We start from the raw sequence: 11133 nt of genomic DNA on the forward strand, positions 1-11133 counted from the left end.
TATAAATTAAAAAATCATTTTAGTTTTTAGTATACTATTAACACACATTCATAAGTTTCAGCATAAAAATACCTCTTAGGTGATTCCTTTGCAAGAAGATTCTGAAATTACATTATGTTGGGGAGTTACATAATAACAAGCTATTCTGATTTTTCATTGCTCATAAAAATATGGTCAAAGTAAAATGCCACTATACAGATGCTTTTAAAAATATGGTCAAACCGAAATGCCACTATACAGATGCTTTCAGCTCTCGATATATATATATATATATCATGTGATCTACAATGCCTCGAGTAGGCTGGTTAAATAAATATTCAGTTTGTCTAGCAGTGTCATTATGCATGAAAAGATTTAAAAAAAAAACAAATATCAACATAATACCGTTAAACAAAACTTTTTTAAAAGTACTATAAATGTATGCACTTAAACAACTGTCAAAAAACAAACTAAAGCCCTTGAGATAGAAAATTTGGATGGAGAACCAGATTTCTAAATGCTAAAGATTTACTATCTGTTACATGGGCTCAAGGAAACCAAAACACAAAGCTACCTAATAACCAAATAAATATTAACCTAAGACAAAAAACAGTGTATTCCTATTACCTGTTGCTATTCGGTGAAAAATTACTGGAATTGGCTCTGTAGTAACTAACACATCTTCATCATTTTCTGAACTTGACACGTAGGTATTATCTGCAAAGAAGTATAGACAATTAAAGGCATAGTAACTTGAAAAAGTACATCCTTTATAAAAGTATAAAGTTATATCCACATCACCTCTAACACTCATGAAGCACACACTGTTGTTCTAATAAGTCAGAAAATAATGAAGTAAATTGCCAATGAATGTGTAAACTCATTGTGAATGGCACCTCCTAGGGAAATACAGACTTTGGGACAGACACTGCCCACATCCATCTAAAATGGCCCATCTGTGGCAACGAATCATTTGGATGCAACAGGTTGCCCCAACTCACTGAGCAGGGGCCTTCCCGGTGCCACTCTCTACGCAGGAAGCAGAGCGGAGGGAGGAAGCTCACCAGGACCCCAGGTGCCCCCAAAAGACTCCACATTAAGTCACTAACGAGTCTGAGACAAAACTTCTGTTGTAAATCAGATCCCTCGTGTCACTCTAACATATGTACTGTTTCTTTTTCTTAATTTTTATGTTTCAATGACGGTTTATTTTCATATTACTTTGTACTGGCTTCAGGTGTACAGCATAGTGGTTAGACAACCATATGCTTTACGAAAATAAGGTATGTTCTTGAATTGATACGAAGTCTCCCAATTCTTCTTCCACAAATTAACTTCATCTAAATAGTACAACACAAGTGAAATGCACAGGACACTTCATTACTACACAGGGTCTCTGTTTCTTATGCATTTTTTGTTTCCTCTGGGAAAATATTTTTTATAAATTTAGGACTTTTCCTGATAAATCCTGATTTTCAAGTACATGCTAACTCAACAGAACACAGAGCTGTTTATCCTACTTTGCTCACTGATGATCACAGGACATAAGTGAGACAGCTATTTAACAAACATGTTATCAATTCAATAATAATGGCCCCATACTACGCTGAATGATGTATAAAATATATGAATTACAAATATAAAAACAGAGGTACAGAATATCCCTTACACACAATAAACAGAAGCCTGTATTAATTTTTGCGAGGGGAATGACAATATGGTGACTGTCTAGATTAGAAACACAATCAAAGATCTCCAGCCAAGTTTTCATAATATTGTGTCAGTGCAGTGAGAACATGCTTTTTAGTTGACAGATATCTAAGTCATCACTTTCTTTCCAAAGAAACATCTGTACTGTTTTTAGACCGTGAGCAGCGAGGAAAGATAGTCCCACGAACTCACAGCCCAGCCACACAAGACTCAGTAGACATAAGGCTGAGACGGTTATTCAGAAAGGAGAGAGGCCACGTGCATGTACATGGATTAGATTTGAAACCAAAAAGGTCGGCCTCGTTACTTCGATTTGTTTTCATGATGAATTCTGCCTTATTTCATTTTCACGCAGCATCATGTGAGTTTCCTGTTTCACAAGTGGAACCACAGACTAAGGAACGGATTTGACACAAATTTGTTTTTTCTCCTCATTAGTTGAGACCGCTTATCTGGAGTCTCTTCTGCCCAGAATCTTGGGCTTTCAGGAAAGGATGCAAAGAGCCCTCCATTCAAGCCAGTGTTTAAATTTCTTTAACCCTCATCAAGAGTCCTACTGACTCAAAGCTATCTGCCTCTGAATAGACTTAACTAGTTCTTCCCTGTGCACAGCGGACTCCTTGCAGCAAGCTTGTGGAGAAAAGGAGAATAGAAAGGAAGCATTAAGGCAACAGAAGGAACCGCTGAGCAGCGACCAGGGGAGACAGAGAGCCATCCGAGAGGCGGGCACAGCCGCCTGCAATATCTCAGAGTCACGGAGGGAGGAAGGTTTGCCTAAAGCATCAAAAGGCAAGTAAATCACAACTTTGTTTCATAAAACGGGGACATAGGATGGAACGGCTTATGCAAAGTGTTGTCACTGGAAGGCAGTCAGATTTGACCCAAGAAAATACAGTTTGGCCCTGGCCGGTGTGGCTCAGTTGGTTGAGCCATGTCCCGGGCACTGAAAGGTCGCTGGTTGATTCCCAGTCAGGGCACATGCCCAGGTTTTGGGTTCGGTACCCAGAATGGGTGTGTGGGAAGCAACCAATTGATGTTTCTCTCACATCCATGTTTCCCTCTCTCTCTCTCTCTGTCTCTCATTCCCTCCCTTATCCCTCCCTCTCTCTCTCCCTTCTTTTCTTGCTAAAATCAATAAAGACATATTTTTTAAAAAAGAAAATAGAATGCAGTTTAATGAACACACGTTGCATCATGCTGAAGAACAGGATGACGTATTAAACATACCGTTTTCTAAGAGACTTTCACCAGTTTGTATTCGGGGTAGGACGTAGGCACTAAAACACTTTTGATTTCTGTTTTTGGCTTCATTTATGCAAACCAACCACGTGTTCAGGTTCCATGACAATATATATTAAATCGCCTTTGCAATATAATAGGCCAGCTCACAAAGGTACGCCCAAGTCAGAAACAGACAAAGCCCCTCAAACCCAGACCTTGCTTCCGTCTGCCTGTTCATCCTGTGGCCTGGGCCACGGCGGTCGGATGACACAGAGGAGGGGCTCCGAGGCACAGAGCCCACGTGTCCTCTTGTGGCTGTTTAGATGTGATCTCTGAATCCTCCTCACACTGTGCGACACCTGTTACACTGTCACCATCTTGTTCAGACGTGGAAACGTGGGACGTAAAAGGGTGAGGGACCGCTCAAGGCAACAGAACGGGTCAGTGGCAGAGGAGAATGTTTCCCAACTCAAACCCCTTCCCGGGAATTCTCCCACGTGACTCGAGAGCTGCCAGCTGTTTTATCTTAAAACTGTTGTTGAGGACCGTGAGGTTCTGTGACGTGTACGTGCTGAGGACCATGAGGTTCTGTGACGTGTACGTGCCGAGGTCCTATAGATCCCTCTGAAAGGCTGTGGAGAGTAGGACCATGTTCTCTTCCCCTCCCCCCAGACCATGCGAGCATGACCGGGATGTGCGCAGATGAGCGGGAGCTATGGAAAAGGATCGCTTAAACGGTTGCTTTTATTTTATTTCAACGGCAGCATCATTAGGCCAAGTCACTCCATTATTCATCCCTATGTGATTTAAGAGAAATAATTCTAAATGAAATCACACTGTTGTTAGAATATGGATATTTCCCCTGAATATAAGATGTAACATTCAGGTCAATCCCCAAGCCAAACAATGATTATCCCTCTTATTTATTTTTTTTTTAGCTTGATCAAAACCCAAGTTTCTTAAACAGGTATAACTGCTGTAACAAAATCTGCACGTGTGTGTGCGAGGCCAGTGTATGTTGATGCAAACAAGATGATGCTGGACAATGTATTGTCCCTCTTTTAAAGACGAGGAAACCCAGGCTCGGAGAAATTAACTTGCTCAAATTACGTAAGTAATTAAAATAGTAATACTACAGTTAGTAGTGGTGAAACTGACTGAATCTAAAAATCAATGCTTTATCTTTTAGTAGCAAATATTGTCCCTCAGCGATTGCAATACCCTGTAGAACATGTAAAAGGGACAAAAGAATCCATAATCCTGGGGGGGGCGGGGGGGTGATGAGAAAGAGTCTGCTGTTCTGCTATAGCAAACCCATCACCCAGGACTGACATTTACCTTTAAAACACAAGCTACAATGCAGATTCCACAGAGGAGGACAGTGAGCAGAAGGCTGCTCTATTCCTTCCCTGTATTTTGAAGAACCAGCATAGCGTTTAGTATTCCACTCATTTACATGCGATTATGTACACCTAAGACTCAGTAAAGACCCTCCTCAATATTCATTTTCTCTAAAGCAAACTATGAAAGGAGTTTCAAACATGGCACAGGCTACTTAATATATTAATATTATAAAATGACAAATCTGTTCCTAAAGAATACACAGGGTCGCATAATCCTGAATTTGAAGGATTCTGCGGACACATTTCCACGGGGCAAAGAAAATTCCCTATTTTTAAACTTAGATGACGAGCTAATCATTGAACCAGATAACCCAGGAAAGGGCGGGGGAAGCCTGAGGGAAATTAGCAGAAGAATTGGTCAAAGGGGGAAAAAGACAAGAACAAACATAAAACAAGAGAAAGGAGAAATAAATGCAGAGAAGAGGAAGACTTTAGATGTATAGGCTGTATGCTAACAATCTTCTTGCTAAAAATCTGGACATTTCACCAATACAGTAGGCTTTCGAGAACACGTGTTAAAGAGAAAGAGAAAAACAGAACAGATCAATGATCGGTGATGGCAGACAAATAAGACAACTGCCCCAGAACCATCCTTCAAAGGGTACCAGGCTCAGAAAGATTTGCTTGCAAGTTCTAGAAAATGCCAAAAAAAGTTTAATTCCTTTATCAATTCAGTCTTTAATAACAAACTACATGACAAAATGCACATAATTCTTATAGATCCATATTAAGATATCTGCTAATATAACTTGTCATCTTGTTATTCAAAGCAGAAAGCATATAGGATCTCTCAATAAACGCCAAACAAGAAGTTGATAAAAATTTAATACTCAAAAAAAAAAGCGCTTGGTAAATGAGGACAGGAACACTTCCTTTTCTGAAAGAAAGCAATTGCAAGCACGCTCCCTAATTTTGAGAAGAGGGATAAAGCTGCCAACATTCACATCTATTATTAAAAATTATTCTGGATGTTCTAGCCAGAACAGAAGGAGAAAAAAATACAAATATGGGTAGTGTAAAGGAAAAGCAAACATATAAATTTTAAATAATATTATCTATCTGAGAAATCAAGCATATTAACTGTACTCTTAATGCAAATAAATGTAGATTAAAATTTAATGATTGGGAAAATATTACCATACTGATATGCATTTTAAAGAAAGCTCCGTGGAAATATTACGACTAATTCTCCAGTACTGATGGGAATCAGAGCTTAATTATAGACTTGGTTTTACCACCAAACAGCACGTCCTTGGGAAACACTATTGAACTTCACCCAGCACATTTCTTCAAGTATAAAATGTCCTGATAGTTCTGTCTCTACAAAGACTGACATTTCGAGTCAATTCAATTACGTGTACGAAAATACTGGACATTCGGTGTACTGGCTGCGTGACCCAATTCAAATCTCCACCCAGAACACACTGATCCCTCCCATTCGTGGGCCTTATTTATACAGTTTTTCTTTTTATAAATGAAATTATATTGGAAATTCACTACAAACTGCCCCAAGGAAAAAAATTCAATTTTAAAAAGCACACATGAAAACCAATGCTTTATTTTTTAATTTCAATTTTTCTATATTGTATTTCCAATATTGTGTTTCCAATACTCTATAGTGGGGTATCGCCAAACTCCACTTGGCGAGAAAAAGAGAAATACCTCTTGGCCACAAGAGGGAGCTAAACATTTGGTTCCCTTGATTTATTGAAGGCCTCTTCACCTTTCCTATGCGACAGAAGACTTCCCTGTCTCCAACTTGGGACTTGATTTGTGGCATCATTTCTATCCCTTGAAATAAAGTCCTGCACTGCTCTTGGCTGCCTCAGATGAGAAGCACAATAATTACAATATTTACAACCAACAGTGGGGCTTTTATTTTCCTAACATGCTTAGCAAACACTGAGCATCCAAAACATTCTATATCCGTGTAAATAAGGGCTGATTGCAAAATCATCTACAAAAAAAAATATTTTTTCTTTATAAATATATCTTCTCTTGTTCTTCCACTAAAATCTTCCCAGAATACTTTTTATACTACTCTTAAGAAACGGGCTTATCTTTAATAATAAGTAACCCCCCCCACACACACCTTGTAAAAATTGTACAACAGATAAAATACTATGCTCAAAACACGAAGATCATACCAAACAAAAGGTAATAAATAAAGTATCTCCTGTTCTCAGAAAGGAGTTTATGATTTACAACATTTTAAAAGGTGACTTTGATCTTACAAGATTAAAAGTCAAAATGCATACTGCAAACCACCACAGAAAACACACAGCTTAAATGCTAAGGAAATGAGTTTTACAACATCCTCACACACATTATAAACTAATTATTTTTTAAAACACTCCAAGTACACATAATCAAAGTCACTTATATCAATCTGGTCTTTTTATGCTGAAAAATGGGATCCCAGTCACACAGAGTCTGTGAATAAAATGGCTAGGTTTGAAAAGGAACTGGAATTTTGTTTCCAATTTATGACCCTGACAGATCACCACAGTGACTTTGTTAAGCATCTGACTGTACTCAGTAAGAATCCTGGAGTGAGATACACACAGGGTGGGGCAAAAGCAGGTGTACAGTTCTGAGTATGCGAAACACGGAGTTTATGCTTGTATTCTTATTTACTAACTATTGCATTATTTTCTATACGAACAACTGTACACCTACTTTTGCCCCACGCTGTATACGTGAAACACAGGCAGTTACAATTGGCTATTCTTTGCGTTAGATTCTTGCATTACACCCTTTTCACTGGGGTAAACGAATCCAGTCATGTGATCTACACCAAGTCAACAGTGCTTGCTTCGGCTCCTGTTCAAGGTAACAGTCTGGGTACCATTCGTGAGAAGCACCTTGTTGACATCTCCAAGTTATCGTGCCGTGAATGTCAGCGCCTGCACCTCGGCTCTGCTGAGCTTACAGGGAGCCTAGAGGATCGGCTGCCCTACAAGAAAGATGCTCGTTTGCTTTATGGAAAAGTGGGTCTGCAGGGCTCTGACAACCTGTCTCCGGGGACGAGCATGTGCGGGCCTGGTCACGTGTTTCAGGACACAGTGAGGGCAGCTATGCCTATGGAAGATGCCTACTGAGGGCACCCGGGCTCTGGATTATTGGGTTCAAACCCCAGTTCTTCCTTCACTACCAGGGCATCGCTCACCTGCAAAAGGGGGAAATGATGGGAAAAATCGCGTAGGAGTGCTGGGAGGACTGTTTATGTATCTACTCGGAGAGATGAAGAAAGGTTTATTATTTTTAGCTACTACTATTATTTTAGCTGTTACATTTTTGCCCATTATTTTTACATTATGAAAAGTCAAATGATGTTCCAAAACCAACAACTAAACCAGATCTTAAAATGTTTAATTGCAAGGAGGTAAATATTGAGGCTGATGCTATCACAGGGCCCAGTGCCCTCCTTCTCATGGGGAAACTATCTGGACCCCAAACTGCATCCCAGGATAGGACGGCACCTCGCAGGCATCAGCGGGCTTCTTCTGTCTTTAAGTCGCCCCTGCCAACGCTTCCCCCCTAAGTACAGTGATATACATTTTACGTCTCCGGGAGAAAGAAATACACAAAGAAATCATGACATAAGCATTTGTGATAAGAATTAAAAGAAGAAAATCCTACCTGGGTAGTCTTCAGATACGTGTACTGAATAGGATACACTGTTAAAACAGAAGAAAAGAGAAACAAGGTCAAGTTACTGCTATGGAAGAAATGCTTCCCTATATAATAAAAGCCTAATATGCTGAGTGTCCGGTCATCTGGGCGTCCGTTCAACCAATCAAAGTGTAATATGCTAATGATATGCTAAGGCCGCTCAACCACTTGCTATGACATGTACTGACCACCAGGGGACAGACAGTCGACCAGGTGTTATGACGTGCACTGACCACCAGGGGGCAGACGCTCCAACTGGTAGGTTAGCTTGCTGCTGGGGTCTGGCTGATAAGGACTGAGCAAGACGGGCCGGACACGCCCTGGAGCCCTCCTGCGGTCCCTACCTGGCTGACCCTTCCCGGGCCTGATCGTGCACCGGTGGGGTCCTTTGGCCTGGTCTGTGCCCTCTCACAATCCAGGCTGTGACACCCCCACCCCCGCCGCCGCCAAGTGCACAAATTCTGTGTACCGGGCCTCTAGTTACAAAATAAAAACCAAACCCACACACCCATTCATTTACATAGATACAAGTCTATACGGTAACATGCAAAACAGACCAGAAATCCCCACATTAAATCGCTCGATTCATCAGGAAGCACATCTTGGTAACTTGGTGAGTCAGACACGAGTTAAGGCCAAACAGGACTTAAGTAGAAAAAAATCAGGAAAACGACTTTGAATGATTGCTTCAGAGGAAACAGACTATGAAACAGGATGACTATGGTAGACAAAGGAAAGACGGTATCTTTTAAAAAAAAAATTTATTTTAAAATAGGTTCACACGAAGTTGCAGGTAATACAGGGAGGTCGCACGTTCCTTCCACCCAGTCCCCGCGCTGATCACACCCACGGACCCACAGGACAACATCGAAGGCAGGAGCAGGTGACAGCTCCGCGTCCTTCTAGCACGTCTGCGTCCTACACCCCCACCGCCAATCAAGACGCAGACCATCCGACCCAACATTTCCCTCGTCTGCTCACCCCAGTCCCTGCACCCCACATCCTCCCAGCCGATGCTCGTCTCTGTAACTCTGCGATTCCAAGGAGATTCTATAAATGGAACCCGGAGGACGAAGCATGACAATATTTTAAGATTTGGGTTTTTGGAAAAATGACTGAGCCTGGACTATTTAGAACACACTGGAGAACGACCGGAGGAGGAGGTGGTGCAGTAAAACATGAGCACTGTCCGCGGGGAGGTCTGTGAGGGGGAGGAGGAGGCAACACCAAAAGGCAGACATTGCCCACGCCCCTCCCCTCTCCCCCTAACCCCCCTCCCCAGCCTCCCTTTTCCTCCTCCCTCCCCCCTAACCCCCCCCCCCCCTCCGCCCAGGGCCCAGCGCAGGGCGTCCTGGCCCGAATCCAACGCCAAGAATCACAGGAGAACACAACCATGTCACTGCAGCCTCAGACAGGCTGGCCCCATAGGAGTCTTTTTCCCATGATTCCGTCCCTCGCGCAGGGGACTGGACTGTGCAGAACGAAGTCATGATGAAGGCAGCCCTCACGCATCTGAGTGACAGGAGCTGGGCCCCTGCCAGGCCACATGCAGCACCAGTGAGTCAGTGCCCAGCAGCCCAGCCTCCCAACCACCAGCAGCCGCTTCCTTTTTCCCCAAGTCCCTGTCTCCATCCCGGTGGCAGCCTCACTGCGCTCCCAGGTCCACCCCTCCAATGGGGGAGCCGCTGCGGTGGGAGCCACGGCCGCAGGGGTCCGGTGCCAGCCCCGGCCTCACTAGCCCGGCAGCCTGGGGAAGTGACCTCTGCTCAACCTCCTTCAGTAAAACAGCAGGATCCAGACCCGCCTCCCAGGCCTGCTGCGAGGACTGAACGGCCTAACAGGTGTCGGGCCGCAGGACAACGCTATACACACGGGCACAGGTGCCAGACACACGGCGCAGATGCCGGGCACACGGGCACAGGTGCCAGACACACGGCGCAGATGCCGGGCACACGGGCACAGGTGCCAGACACACGATGGAGATGCCGGACACACGGGCGCAGATGCCGGGCTCACGGGCGCCGGGCACACGGACGCAGGTGCCGAGTCCTAGTGGCTCCCAGGACCCGCGTGAGAACGTGCAGGAGAGAAGTTCCGCGTGAACGAGGGCGCCCGGGGAGCCCAATGGTCTCAGGATCACAATGTCCAGGTCACATGTATCACAGGCCGAAGCCCGCCCTGATGACCTCATTCACGGCTGTGCCACCCGAGGGAGGGACCGCACGCATTTCCCAAGCGCAGCGCAGAGGCGGAAGCCCCAGGAAGGAACTAGCAGCTGCCGAACCGCAGGGAAGCCAGCTCACTCCGGGCCAGGCTCTCGGGGAGCCATGCGCGGTGCAGACATGGCCGATGAGGCCAGAGGACCTGGTCGGTGGGGCAGACGCGGCGCGGAATGCCTGTTTGTTGCGGCTGAAGACGCGCAGGCCTCCCCCGGACACAATGCTGTGAGGACGCGTCTCAGCTCTGCGTCCACTTGCAAGACGACAGCTCAGACCAGAGGATGAGGGACCCAGGCCGCTCCCAGACCACGTGGGCTTCCTGGGACAGAACCCCCTCAGCACACAGCATCCCCTGCCCCTCCTGGTCCCACGGCAGGAAAGAGACGCCGGGCGCCCACCTCCAAACCAGGCCTGCGTCTCCTGCGGGAGGGGGTGTGGGGCGGCTGGACCTCAGATTTGCTGTTTCACTGCCATGCGCTTCCCAGACACGCATCATCCCTCATGATCACTTTTACCTTCCACATGCCTTCTCAACAGCCAGGTCAGCGACTACAGTGCCCTCCTCCTTCACTGCTATTAGCCACCAAGCACCTGTCTCTCATGCAGAGGGAGGGATTTCCAGGGCCCACGGGGGACACGAGGTCTCAACACCAGCTACTCACAGCTCGGCTCACTGGCCCCAGCACCCACCCCTCATGGATTTCTTTGCTTTTTCTTCTCAATTGTTTTCTCAAACCCTCATACCTTTCCAACACCACATACCATGCCCGGGTAAAGTAGATGATCACACGGTTCCTCCCCCAGGCATCCCCAAAGTCTGCTCCCACCCTCCCACCCTTCACCCCCACCCCATCCCCCAACTACAGGCTCACACTTCTCTCAGGCACCAGAGAGAAGGAAATGTCTGTCCCTTCGTGAAAGACTAA

The 11133-nt window shown here is 44.9% G+C and overlaps 1 protein-coding gene across 1 annotated transcript in view; it reads right to left on the reverse strand.

Moving 5' to 3' along the window:
- The window catches only part of LOC102419868 (poly [ADP-ribose] polymerase 8), a 128102-nt gene that overhangs the window by 52527 nt on the left and 64442 nt on the right, over window positions 1–11133 (reverse strand). The window contains 2 exon segments of the mRNA XM_023744176.1: window positions 607–696; window positions 7956–7993. Coding sequence (XP_023599944.1) covers window positions 607–696; window positions 7956–7993 — 128 coding nt within the window.

This window comes from Myotis lucifugus, unplaced genomic scaffold (assembly GCF_000147115.1).
Source record: "Myotis lucifugus unplaced genomic scaffold, Myoluc2.0 scaffold_434, whole genome shotgun sequence".
NCBI classification, from domain to species: Eukaryota; Metazoa; Chordata; class Mammalia; order Chiroptera; family Vespertilionidae; genus Myotis; species Myotis lucifugus.